The sequence below is a fragment of the Callithrix jacchus genome, chromosome 7 (assembly GCF_049354715.1).
Source record: "Callithrix jacchus isolate 240 chromosome 7, calJac240_pri, whole genome shotgun sequence".
NCBI lineage: Eukaryota > Metazoa > Chordata > Mammalia > Primates > Cebidae > Callithrix > Callithrix jacchus.
Window position 1 is genome coordinate 80,340,699 of NC_133508.1, and position 13,752 is coordinate 80,354,450.

The window sequence follows — 13,752 nt, forward strand, 5'->3', positions numbered from 1 at the left end:
ACAAATGTAATGATTTGGGGTCACTTTTGGCTTTGTAAATGGAACAGATGTCAGTGTGTTAATTTTTTAGTTGTGAGTGTGAGCCTGTCTGTTTGTCTCTGTTTCTTCCATTCTATCTTGGTCACTCCTGTTTGGCCAGGATAAAGAAAAAAAATCTGTTTGGGTTCTAAGTACGTTGGCTCCTGATTACAACTGAACAATGGGGCAAATAGGGGTTGATTTTAATTGTCTGCATTGGTGTCCTTAGGCTACACTGAGGCGGCGCACAATGGCAGATGCCAGATGCCTTTAGATTTAACACGACTTTGAGGGCAGAGTAGAAAACTATCTGCACTGAGCTGGTGTTGCCAGAAATGAAAAAAAAAGGAACCTAATGCAGAGCAGAGCTCTCCATGGCTGCTTTGAACAGATTTCAGGGCCGCTTCTGGGAAAGCACTTCTGTCTGGGAAGAAGCGAGATCACTGGAGGGTCATAGCAGGGGATTGATGATGCCACTCCTAGCGAGATGCAGTGATCCTTCGGAATGCCCCATCTGATGGGGCTGGCACAGAGCCAGTCTCCTATCAGGGGCTGCATAGTTGGGCCTTGCTTGATCACACTTGGCAAAGAAGGGCACAGCAACTGTAGCTTCTCATACCTCCCCGGCATGGTGGAGCATCTGGAGAAACATTTTGGACATCTACTAAAGACTGTCCTCATTTACTCATAACCTTCAGAATTCTGGCATTTCCTTTTACTTCCCTGTTTCTGTTTCCTTGTTTCTGCTGGGAGCTTGTAGACTGTGCCTGTCTCACCGATTGAGGAATAACTGGGAAATGTGTACCTTTATCATTTATATGAGTTTTGTGAGCAAACTTTTTTTGTTTTCTACTCAGCTGTATATCCCTTTCTTGTAAGAAGATGCACCCAGAGGGGATTTTTCTTTCCCAGGCCTTGGTGAAGTCCAATAAGTTGTATGCTCTGCTGTCTAGCATACCTAGGAGGTACAGTCTGTCATGACCAGGGATATATGAAGGGCCAGGAAGTAAATATTTTAGACTTTACAGTCCTCCTTGGTCTCTGTGGTTGTCTTTTTTTTTTTAAGCCCCAATGCTGAAAATGTAAAAACAAAGCTGGGTGCAGTGGCACATGCCTGTTATCTGAGCTACTTTGGAGGCTTTGGCGGGAGGATCACTTGAGCCCAGGAGTTTGAGGCTGTGGTGGGCTATGATTGCACATGTAAATAGCCACTGTACTCCAGCCTGGGCAGCATAGCAAGACTCCATCCCCAAAAGTAAAAATAATTCTTAACTTCCTGAGTGGGCTGGATTCAGCCTGCAGGATATTGTTTGCCAGCGTCAGGACATTACATCTTGTGGCTGGGAAGAGGATTCATTCTGAACATGCAGCTCTGATTTCTTCTGAGGCAGAGCTAGGATCGGTTAGGGAACCTTGTCCAGAATAGGTACTACCCCTGATCTTTCCAGAGGCAGCTGGAAAGTCCTGTCCAAGGACCATGATATTACAACTTCTCAGCTTTGCCCATTCCTTTATTTTCTTTCTTTGTTTAGTTGCTCTAAAGGGAAAAGTCTAAAAGGTAAAGGACTTAACATGCTGACATTTTGGAGGCAGCAAGTAAGACAGTTTCTGGCAAGATGGTGGTTCATTCTGCTGTCCTTGGGCAGAGGGGTTGAATGTGGCAGCTGTTAAGGGAGAGCAGAGCAAGCTGAGCTCGTGGAGCAGGAGGAAGAATGGAGGCCATGAGTCAGTCTGGCCAGAGAATGGGGTACTGGCAGGACTTCCCACACGTCGTCCAGATATTGAAGGAGTCTATTGACAATTGCTTCCACCCTTTGCCTTTATCATCCTTAGGAATCCAGGAGTCACCCTTGGTCAAAACCTAGGACCAGAAGTCCTAGTTGAACTCATCTGCTCTCCAGGCAGAGCGACAGGTGTGCAGGGCTGGTGCTGACTCACATTTCTGTTTCCTTCTCTAGAGACATCTGAACAGCTGACCCCTGAGGAAGAGGCTGAGGAGACAGAGGCCTGGGCCAAACCTCTGAGCCAGCTATGGCAGAACCGACCTCCAAACTTTGAGGCTGAGAAGGAATTCAACGAGACCATGGCCCAGCAGGCCCCTCACTGCGCTGTCTGTATGATCTTCCAGACTTACCATCAGGTAACTCAGCTCCATGCACTCTGTTTACCCAGGACTAGCAATCAGAGGGAAGCTAGATTTGTTAGTATATAGCTTGTCACTGGTTGTCTTGGGAAAGGCCTCCTCCGCCCCCAGTATTCTCTGCCCCATCTGTGTATTGGTCAGTCTTCTCCAGGCAGATAACCCAGCATTGTGGGTTTCAATTGAGAATGCTTTGGAGACAAGCTGAGGGTGGGCTTAAGCTTCCCTTTGCACATGCACTCATCACAGACATCATTGTTTGCATAGCAATCTGCATTTTTGTTAGTCTAGTCCATGACTATTCCTGCCAAGTGGTTTGTAGTCCTGGCCAGTGTGGAGAACTGTAATTTCTTTACCACAGTCTGAACTTCAGATGAAAAGATAGATCCTCTAATCTTGTCTTTCCTTTCTCATTGCCACAATGGGTGTTGCCAGTAACAGAAGGAACTTGGGTAGAAGCAAGGGCCTGATATGTGAGGAGGGGATGGGAAGTGAGGTTACTGAGCTCAGCTGTGTGCCTCATACTCTGGGACTTTTTTTTTTTTTTTTAGAGATGGAGTTTTGCTCTTGTTACCCAGGCTGGAGTGCAATGGCGCAATCTCGGCTCATCGCACCCTCCGCCTCCTGGGTTCAGGCAATTCTCCTGCCTCAGCCTCCCGAGTAGCTGGGACTACAGGCATGCGCCACCATGCCCAGCTAATTTTTTGTATTTTTAGTAGAGACGGGGTTTCACCATGTTGACCAGGATGGTCTCGATCTCTTGACCTCGTGATCCACCTGCCTTGGCCTCCCAAAGTGCTGGGATTACAGGCGTGAGCCACCGCGCCTGGCCCTACTCTGGGACTTCTATGGCTTCATTGATGGATCTCTTTGGGTCCAGCTCTAGGATGCCAGGAAGGCATTCACAGCAGCAGATGCCAGGAGACCAGCTCAATCCCAGCTGGGACCTGCACAGGGTGGCAGGGGTAGGTAAGTGGTTCTTACCTGTTTTGGTGGTTAAAGTGGCCTGGCTGCTGCTGAGATTGGCAGGGCCCCAGATTCATGCTTGCTGAAAATGGAACCTCAGACCAATACACTTTGGATTAGGAACTCACTAAACCTTTCCACTGACAAAAAGCAAAACCAAAGCCTTTGCCTGTGAGAGGAGTGAATGGCTGGGTTCTTACTGTCAACAGATCTACTAAGTAGGAGTTTCACAAATGACATAGGCTCTGGGGTTGACATGTTTCTGGGTCTCATCCTTAGAATGGTGGTGAAGGTGCCATCCAACAGCAGAGCCAAGCCAGCAGATACTTGCAATCAGTATAGTTTGCCAAGGGAAGTATGTGGATATAAGTTCTTCCTGGAGGGACCCTGAGCCAGGAATCACAGGTGGGGCTCTAGCCATATAACAGTGCTGCAGCTCAGCACTGCTGCTGACCTGCTGACAGGCATCACCAGAGGCAATCAGTGCTGGCCCATTAAGAGTATCTGCTCTGGGTGCTCTCCCCAGGTGGGGTCACCATATGGTGTAGCACGTAAGGGAGCCCACAGTAGCAGCCTATCTGCTAACATCTCAGTGCATTTTTGTCTTGTCTTGTTTTGTTTGAGATGAAGTCTCAGTCTGTTACCCAGGCTGGAGTGCAATGGTGTGATGTGGGCTCACTGCAACCTCTGCCTCCTGAGTTCAAGCGATTCTCCTGCCTTAGCCTCCTGAGTAGCTAGGATTACAGGCATGCACCACCATGCCCAGCTAATTTTTGTATTTTTAGTAGAGATGGGGTTTCATCATGTTGGCCAGGCTGGTCTCAAACTCTGACCTCAGGTGATCCATTCGCCTCAGTGTCCCAAAGTGCTGGGATTACAGGCATGGCCTCAGCACTGCAATCCCACCTCGCCTGGCCTCTCAGTGCATTTTATTACCATTTGCTTTGGGAAGATTGAAATCCCAGTTGCCTCTTACCTTGCTCCCTTTTCTCAGTTGTCCCCTAGGGGCCTTTGTTTGATGCTGCTGTGAGAAATTGAATTTGAGTCATTAGAGGTAACTTCAATTAGCAGCTCTGGGATAATGGCTGTGCACCCGGGAGCTGTAACCATAGTCAGATTGGTGAGAGAGCCAGCTTTCTGCTGATAGAGCAGGTGGAAGGCTAAGAGCATAGGCATGTGCTCACTGAGGTGTACACTTGTTCTTTCCCCTTAGGTTGAGTTTGGAGGCTTTAGTCAGAACTGTGGAAATGCTCCAGATTTGGCCCCCCAGAAGCAGAGGACCAAGCCACTTATTCCAGAAATGTGCTTCACTTCAACTGGCTGCAGCACGGACATCAACCTTTCTACTCCTTACCTTGAGGAGGATGGTACCAGCATACTAGTTTCCTGCAAGAAGTGCAGTGTCCGGGTTCATGCCAGTGAGTGCTGCTCACCTTTCTCTGTGTCCTGTCCCAGGAGTATGGACCTGCTCACTGCAAGTCCTTGCCACGTACTGGCCTCCCAGTCCCTAAAAGGTTATTGCCATGTTATTGGGGAGTTTTTTGCTGGTTGATTTTTTTACTGTGTCTACAGGGGTCCATACTTGTAGTAGTCATCTCTGTGCTATCCTCTTGGTTGCAGATAGCAGAAAGGGATTAGTCCCTGCTACTTACTAGGTTTTTGTATTAGTGAATCTATAGTTTTTGACTTTTTAAGACTTTGAGCCATACTGTATGCCTGAGTCCTGGGGACTCAGACTAAAGAAAACTCAGGGTTTTCTGTGAAATTTGGTTGTAGCTTTGGGAGGTGGTATACGGAAAGGAATTGCAGATCCACCTTTTGACTCTGACCACTGGGTTTAATTTGCTCATCTTGGTGTCCCTGTTAGGTTGCTATGGGGTCCCCCCTGCAAAGGCTTCTGAAGACTGGATGTGTTCTAGGTGTTCAGCCAATGCCTTAGAGGAGGTGAGTGATCCTGTACTGTTACTGTCTTCACTGCGAGTCTTGGCGCATATTCAGGGCCAGATGATTTCATGCTGGACTTAGTTAGTATTCCTAGCAATCTGCATAGGGCCTGGTACACAGTGATGTCAGAGAGCGAGTACTGTGAGAGTGAATCCTATGACAGTGAGAGTGGCTGCCCACTTACGGAGTCTGGATGCTGTGTTTGCTCCATTGTCTAAGACCAACTAGTGGTCTTGCTGTGGAGAAACAATGACTCCCTTACAGCAATTTAGCCATTTCAAGTTGGAGCCTCAGAAAGGGGCTCAGATGATTCATTGTGCAGCTTCTCTTCATTGTACCCCCGGAACCTGGCTGTACCTAGCCCATGTCAGAGCCCTGTTGTGCCTCTAGTTCAAGCGAAGTATTTTTCGTGACTCTGCTAAGAGTTGATAGTAGTAACAGTGAAGAGGATTGTGTGAAATCACGTGAATACTTGGTACACTTTAGCCCTGAGTTGCCTCTCTTCCAACAGGGCGTCCTGGTGCAGGGGCTGCCTGGGTGAAGCCCCAGATGCTATTATGCTGCTTTCTTATGTTGAGGAGTTGCCCAGAGCAGGTCCAGGGGAGAGCAGATTGAATGTTAATGACTTGGTGTTAACCACTTTTTCCTCCCTCTCTTTTCTTGGCAGGACTGCTGTTTATGCTCATTACGAGGAGGGGCCCTGCAGAGAGCAAATGATGACAGGTAAGTTTCCTGAGCCGTGCCTTGGAATGCACAGGCTCAGTTCTGAAGCATGCAGTGCCTTTGTGAAGGTCCTAGCTGTTCTTCTGAATGACTGATGAGGATTTAGGAAGCACATCGTGTGGAGCTGGAATAGCATCTCCAAGACTCATTTAAAAAATGGAATGCTAAGGGAGCCAAGCAGCCCCAGACTTTCCAACTCTAGCGGCTCCTCTGCAGCAGAGATGTCAGTGACATCCTCCTTTGAAGGAGCTAAGAATGGACTCATGAGAATATGAAGGCCGTGAAGATGATACACAGGGACTGTGTGGGCTGGAGTGAGGACATTCACCTTGTCACAGCTGGGGCTGGTGTGCAGAGGTGGCCACAGGCTAGCAAGCACTTCTCCACACGGCAGACTCCCTGGCTCAGACCTGCTGTTTGGAATGAGGCGAGTGTGCTCAAGGAGGACACTCGGGAGAGTTCAGACAGGCCCACCCGCTATGGAACTGAATCTACTGAAGTTTCTGGGCTTCTCAGCTGTTGGGCAGCTCGTTTTCATGGAGTGAATCTTTGTGCTTAGACATGTGTTTGCTCATTCTGAGGTGGAAATGTAAGCTCAATGAGGTTTCTGACTTGAAAGAGCTGGCTGTCTAGGGCATGGTGTATGCAGGTCAGTGCTGAGTATTCTGCTTCCAAGTGGAATCCTGTGGAAACTTGCAGCATATGTTCAGTCCGGTGCCTGCCCTCAGGAGCCCCTGTCATGCTGTACCTGATAGATGGCTACTCTGCTTTGCTTCTGCTCCTTTAAAGGCACTTGCTGCCATTAATTTGAGGTCACTGTGTTCCTTACAATATCAGGTTAGTGCTGGGAACATTATTTCTTATCTGGAGTGGAAGTGGCTCTGCTTGAACCTCTTGCCTTTACCTGTGAATGCCTGTTCTGTCGTTTAGGGCCACACAGAACAAATCTGTTCCTACTCTAAAAAGACAGCCCCACTAGTACTGCAGACAGCTTCCATGAATCCCAGTACTGTCTGTTGTAGGTTTTCTTTTTTTTTTTTTTTTTAATTTTTTTTTTGAGACGGAGTTTCGCTCGTTACCCAGGCTGGAGTGCAATGGCGCGATCTTGGCTCACCGTTCCTCTGCCTCCTGGGTTCAGGCAATTCTCCTGCCTCAGCCTCCTGAGTAGCTGGGATTATAGGCACGCGCCACCATGCCCAGCTAATTTTTTCGTATTTTTAGTAGAGACGGGGTTTCACCATGTTGACCAGGATGGTCTCGATCTGTTGACCTTGTGATCCACCCGCCTCGGCCTCCCAAAGTGCTGGGATTACAGGCTTGAGCCACCGCACCCGGCCTGTTATAGGTTTTCATGCAGCCTGGTTTTAAGAGCTTTCACCATTTTAGTTCATCTCTTGGTGCATGCTGGTTTCCCAAAATGTCTAAAACTTACTTTAATTCTTAACGATGTCTGCTGAATAGACTTCTCAGAGTAAGTGGGGCTTGGGTCAGACTTTAAAGATTAAAGAGTGAGTCAGCTATGGAAAAAGGGAACAGAAGGGAAAGGTCATTTCAGCCTGGGGGAGAGGTTTGGGCAGAGGCCAAGAGAGAGCTGTGATTATTGGCAGATTGGGGCACAGCCGGGGATATTTTCAGGAATCACTCAGGTCCTGTGGTAAAAGAGGTCTGCATAGAGCTCTTCAATGTATTCTCACTCCCTGAAACCTGCCACATACCATTAGCCTGCGGCTCTGCTCATTTTTCAACAGACAGTGAGTGAGTGATATAAGAAGTGTGATCCTGTGCTAACCTAGGGCAGTGGGCAGTGGCAAGTGGCAGCAGCAGCAGTTGGGGTGGCACTGCTTGCACATACTCAGAGGAGAGAGAGTTCCGGTTCTCACCTTCCTGGGTCCCAGGCACATGCTGGTGGAAGTCATTGGTCACCCAGGTGAGGGAGGAAGCACTGTCACCAGGCCCACATGAAAAGAGATGGCCACAGAACCTTGGGCCCAGAGGTGACTGAGGTAGCCTTTGCCTTTTGGCAGGTGGGTCCACGTTTCATGTGCTGTGGCAATTCTGGAAGCAAGGTTTGTCAACATTGCAGAAAGAAGTCCAGTGGATGTGAGCAAAATCCCCCTGCCCCGCTTCAAACTGGTAAGGGCTTGTAGACACTATATAATTTCCTGACTTGCGAGGCTCTGGGTAGAAGAAAACAGTAACACCTGTACCCCTTGGTTTTGGTTAGAGTTTGTGATTCTCACTGTGGTTAAATTCCTTAGTGGAGACTGGACGTGGTGGCTCATGCCTGTAATCCCAGCACTTTGGGGGGGCTGAGATGGGAGGACCATGAGGTCAGGAGATTGAGACCAGCCTGGGCAACTTGGTGAAATTAAAATATAAAATTGCCTCTACTAAAAACATAAAATTAGCTGGGGGTGGTGGCACACACCTGTAATCCCAGCTCCTCAGGAAGCTGAGGCAGTAGAATTACTTGAACCTGGGAGGTGGAGGTTGTAGTGAGCCGAGACTGTGCCAGACCTGGATTAGAGCAGGCTGGTGTGTCCTCATATTTTGGGAAGGGGCTGGTTCTTACTTGCTTGACTTCGCATTTGGGAGGGGAACAGTGGAGGAAGCTGTAGTGTCAGTTCCTGCAGTCACTGGTTTTCTTCCCCTGTGCTACAGAAATGTATCTTCTGTAAGAAGCGCAGGAAAAGAACTGCTGGCTGCTGTGTGCAGTGTTCTCACGGCCGCTGCCCAACTGCCTTCCATGTGAGCTGTGCGCAGGCTGCGGGTGTGATGATGCAGCCTGACGACTGGCCTTTTGTGGTCTTCATTACCTGCTTTCGGCACAGGATTCCTAATTTGGAGGTAAGAGAGGGTGCCATTCTACAATCCTCTTGAGTTTTCATGATCATTTTCTTTGCATGTTTTCCATTTATTGTGTCAGCAACTGTTTCCTCAAGCATTCTGCATTATGGAGAGTGCTAATGAGTTAAGGGATTGCAAGACAGCCCCTGCCCATCTCCACTCCCTGCCTTGTACTCCGTAATACAGTGGCACCAAACTGCTTGTAGTTGATTCCTTTTGATTATCTCTTTATTTATCTGCCTCTCCAACAGGATAAACTTCTTGAGGGTCCATATCTTATTAATGTGGACATCCCTATTACTTAACCTAGTATCTGGGCCATGCAGAACCTCTGAAAATGTTGAGAGCTCCCAAGAGTTAACCATGAGTTGCCAGACAGAGATTTCTGCAGTTCTCTGAATGGTAAAGCTTAGAGAAAAAGAGACATGTAATGTTAGTTAGAGGAGCTGTGAAGGGCTTTGGATAGAAGGTGGCATTTGAAGTGGGTTTTGAACAGTAAGAAGGAATTGTGTGCAGAGGCCATTCAAAGCTTCAGAAACAGAATGAGCAAGTCACGGAAGAATGACCACGAAAGACTGGTTATGGGAGTGTGACGGGGATGATGCTTGAGAGGTGGACAATGCCAGAGGATGAAAGCCTTGCACTGCCCCTCTCAGGACTGACCTCTCTTCACTGGATGAGGAGAACTTGTTGAATATTTTGATTCTGAATTATAGTTTGTGATAATCACTTAGGTGGTTGTTTGAAGAGAGGATTCAAAGAATAAGAATTTGAGGCAGGAAAACCAGTTAGCCTAGGAGAGTGAGGTCTGAAATGGAAACACATAGGCAGGGCTTTGGGGTTGCATTTAACTTTGAGATCCCACAACAGGTAGAATTGGTAGGGTTTGTTGACCCTCCTGGGTTGAGAAGGGGAGAGGAGGAAGAAAGGGGAAGTAAATATTGAAGATGACTCAGGTTACTCCCTTGAGAGACGGGAAGGGTGCTAATATGATGTTAGTCACTGCAATCAGGAACTGAGTTGAAGCAGCGTTGTTCTGCAAGGGAGAAAAGGAAGGATGAGAAAGAGAAAAGTAAATGCTGAGGTCACTGGAGCATTCTGCAGAGTAAGTGAGGGTAAAGATTTGGCTGTTAACATCTAACAGCATCGTTAAATCTAGTTCCCATTAGAAACTGGGCTCTGGAGATTCCCAGAGGAAGGAGCAGGTAGCAGAGCATGAACCAGTAAAGCAGCTGAGAAAATGGAGCAAGCCAGTGGGAGGAAGGAGGGTCACATGTGATAGAGAAGGCAGGGCTGGTGTGGTAGTCACTAAGTACTACAAACTGGAGTGTCACTGTGAGGTAGTCAGGTCAGAAGCCAGAGCATAGTTGGGGAAGGCTCTGCCGTCAGTGAGTTACAGTCTAATTGAAGAGATGATCATACAGGTTTGACAACAGTGTGGTAAATACATACTCAAAGGAAGAACATGATAGATGGCCGGCCCAGAAGGAAGAACTTTTCACTCTGCCATTTGGGATTGTGGAAAAGTCCTGGTTGGCTGACTGCATTCTTTTTCATGAAGATGTTGAACATGGCTGGTGGTTAGGGGTATGGTTAGGACCTTAGGAAAATGGGAACATATTCTGTGTGAGAATGAGACTCTGGAGTGTCTCGAGGGCCCTGCCATAGCCATCCCTGGTACTCTTACCATGCCCTTCTTATTCTGAACTTGCCCTTGATGCAAGTAAAAATGTGAGGTAGTACTGAGACAACAGCTATGATAGGGAAATAGGAGTTTTGTCATACACAGAATAATTATTTTGTGATAATCATTAGTCTTCCACATGCTTAAGATGGCAGCTGTAGACTGTTTGTGCTATGAGGAAATTGGGGGGACTGTTGAGTCAATATTTCTTTCACTGATTTGTTCTTCAAATATTTATTGAGCATCTACTATGTGCCAGGCAGTTTTAGGTGCCAGGACTATACCATCGAACAAGACAAAAAAGTCCTTGCCCTTATGGTGTATGCAGTATAGGGTTGAAAGACACACAGAAAGCAAGTAAATACACGGTATAGCAGATGGTGAGAAGTGCAAGGATAAAAATTAATCCAGATAAGGGGAATGGAAGATTAAGTAGTAAGGAATGATGCCAATAAGTTGACACTGGAATGGAAGTCAGTGTGCAAGTAACTGGGGAATGGCATCTCAGGTAGAAGAACCAGCAGTGCCGAAGCCCTGGGCAGCAGCTTGTGTGGCACACTCGTTCAGGGAACAGCAAGGGGGGCCAAGGCTGGGGCAGAGTGCCTGGGCAGGCTAGCAGGAATGCTTGGACATGAGGCTGTCACATGCTTTGTGATCCTGTTTGCATCAAGGGGAAGTTCAGTATGAGAAGGGAATGGTGAGGGCACCAAAAATGGCAATGGCAGGGCCCTTGGAATGAGGAGCAGTTTGTTGTGTATAGCTGGAGACATCTATGAAACCTGAGTTTTTGTGCCCTAGCCCTGAGGGTAACACTGGTGCTAACATGTGGTGCAGCTTTGCCTGGGGGCCCAGGCCTCGGGGCACCTATTGAATCTCTCCTTTCATACTTTAAAGTTGATGTATATCTGAGCTGCCTACGTTAATTAAGTAGGTGCTATTTGGTCAGTTGTAGACTAGCTAAATTTATAGGAGGAGCTAAATTTATGGAGGAAAATGTACCGGTGTCTTCCAGTGTTCTGGCTGGGATGGTGGGTACATGGAAAGGCTTGGTTTAGCTCCCATCTCTTCTCTCCTTTTTACTTTTATTTTCCCATGCTTATCTTTCCCTGATAAGAAGGAACTAATTGATCTTGGTCTTCATATGCCAGGCCCGCCAACTCCATGTGTGAGTAACCGAAGCCTCTGTTTTTTTTCAGCGTGCCAAGGGGGCCTTGCAAAGCATCACTGCAGGCCAGAAAGTCATTAGCAAGCATAAGAATGGGCGCTTCTACCAGTGTGAGGTGGTCAGGCTCACCACCGAGACCTTCTATGAAGTCAACTTTGATGATGGGTCCTTCAGTGACAATCTTTATCCTGAGGACATAGTGGTAATATCTGCAAGGAGTTCTTGAGCATTTTGGAATGGGGGATGTTTCTAATGTCTGGCAGACTGTGTGTATGCATGCTCTTCTTAGCCAGGTCATGGTCCCATCACCTGGTCCTCAAACAGAAAGAAGCATTTGTACCAGTCTTTCCTTAAAACTGCGTGGTGCGAGGGTATGCTGTTTGCCCTAGAAGTTCCTGGGAATCATAATTTTCTGTAATTCCTTGAAACCTGCATCTATTGCAATCTGAATTATCCTTGAGGGCATTCTAGTGCAGTAGTAGATCCCAGGCTTTGGAATCAAATATGCCAATACCAGCTTCATTGCTTAGTAGCTGTGTGATTTTAAGAGAATTATCCAACTCTTTTTTTCTATCAGGCCCTCTTAGTAGTTATATAGAATCTGCTTTTGTCTCTTCACAGTGGAGGACTTTAGGGCTAAGTAGAAACTGTCTGGAGATACCCCTAGCCTGCTTATGTTACTAACACCTGAGACACAGTGGCCCCACATGGATCCAATCCTATATCTGGCTTGGTATTGAGGACTTAGTTCAGGTTTTCCCTATTCCCACCTTGCCTTTTCACTTGGTAGACTAAGCACCAAAGTAGAGAGGAATGAAACCATTTTTTCATTTAACAAATCAGGTATTGACCCATGTTTATACCACATTAGCCATCTAGTTGCTAAAAGGACATTCCTTAGTTATAAGGTAGACTTATAGTAAAGGCGACATTAGTAGTACTCATAGCAGTAGTATAGCTGTGATTTATTTATTTTTGAGACAGGGTCTCACTCTGACACCCAGGCCAGACTGCAGTGGCACAGTCTCAGCTAACTGCAGCCTCAACTTCCTGGATTCAGGTGATCATCCCACCTCAGCTTCCCTAGTAGCTGGGACTATAGGCATGCACTACCACACCCAGTTAATTTTTAAATTGTTTTGTAGAGACAGGCTTTTGCCATGTTGCCCAGGCTGGTCTCGAATTCTTGGGCTCAAGCAATCTGCCCACGTTGGCCTCCCAAAGTGTTGGGATTATAGGCATGAACTATGCTACAGCTATGCTATGCTCTGCCTTATTGTTTTGAGAGACCAGGTCTCACTGCCACTCAGGCTGAGTGCAGTGGCTGTATCATAGCTCACTACAATCTCAAACTCCTGAACTCAAGTGATCCTCCTGCCTCAGCTTCCTACATAGCTAGGACTACAGGCACATGCAACCATGCCTGGCTAATTTTTAAATTTTTTGTAGCTACAAGTGTCTTGTTTTGTTGCTTTCAGGCTGGTCTTGAACTCCCAGCTTGAAGCGATCCTCACACCTTGGCCTCCCAAACCACTGGGATTACAGGAGTTTGAGCCACCACATGTGGCCCCTGCTGTAATTTCTTAAGCTGGTACAGTATGCCAGGCATTATGCTAAGTGCTTATTTCAAATATCTCTTTATCTTCTCATACTCACTCTGAGAAGTATGTGGTATTATCTCTAACTTACAGTAGTCTCAGGATTCTGTTTTCTAAAAGTTAGAGTATCCCAAAGAGCTTGTGTTTCTGTGGGTTAAATCTAAAAATATTTAGTCTTATTAGAAATTAAAACAGGTTGATTTAAATAATGCATTTTTTAGATAAAAAGTAACTTTTCAGGCCAGGTGTGGTGGCTCACGCCTGTAATCCTAGCACCTTGGGAGGCTTGAGGCGGGTGGATTGCCTGAGCTCACCAGTTTGAGATCAGCTTGGGGAAGACTGTGAAATCCCGTCTCAAAACAAAACAAAACAACAAAAAACCAAAAAAGGTAACTTTTCTAAAACAAAAACAATTAGAAGAATGTCATTTCTGCAATTTTACAAATCTCTTTAATGTCACTTCTTGATTCAATCTATTGTGATACACTGTTTAGGTTAAAGTATAAAAAGGAAATTCATCCTTGCACAGATACGTAACTGGAAAAAGGAGTAGTTTTTTGTTTGTTTCTGTTTTTTGAGATAGGGTTTCACTCCCATCACCCAGGTTGGAGTGCAATGCAGTGATCTCAGCTGACTGCAACCTCCGCTTACCAGGCTCAAGCAATTC

At 46.8% G+C, this 13,752-nt stretch overlaps 1 protein-coding gene across 10 annotated transcripts in view; it reads left to right on the plus strand.

Moving 5' to 3' along the window:
* The window catches only part of KDM4A (lysine demethylase 4A), a 92,188-nt gene that overhangs the window by 39,124 nt on the left and 39,312 nt on the right, over nucleotides 1-13,752 (plus strand). For 5 of the 10 annotated variants that reach the window (XM_078331479.1, XM_035251129.3, XM_078331477.1 and 2 more), the window contains 7 exons: nucleotides 1,977-2,158; nucleotides 4,338-4,542; nucleotides 4,992-5,068; nucleotides 5,736-5,791; nucleotides 7,816-7,924; nucleotides 8,453-8,638; nucleotides 11,519-11,689. In XM_078331479.1, coding sequence (XP_078187605.1) covers nucleotides 1,977-2,158; nucleotides 4,338-4,542; nucleotides 4,992-5,068; nucleotides 5,736-5,791; nucleotides 7,816-7,924; nucleotides 8,453-8,638; nucleotides 11,519-11,689 — 986 coding nt within the window. Of the gene's footprint in view, nucleotides 1-1,976; nucleotides 2,159-4,337; nucleotides 4,639-4,991; nucleotides 5,069-5,735; nucleotides 5,792-7,815; nucleotides 7,925-8,452; nucleotides 8,639-11,518; nucleotides 11,690-13,752 lie in introns of all 10 variants that reach the window. The other 5 variants (XM_035251130.3, XM_035251125.3, XM_035251127.3 and 2 more) reach the window with 1 other exon arrangement.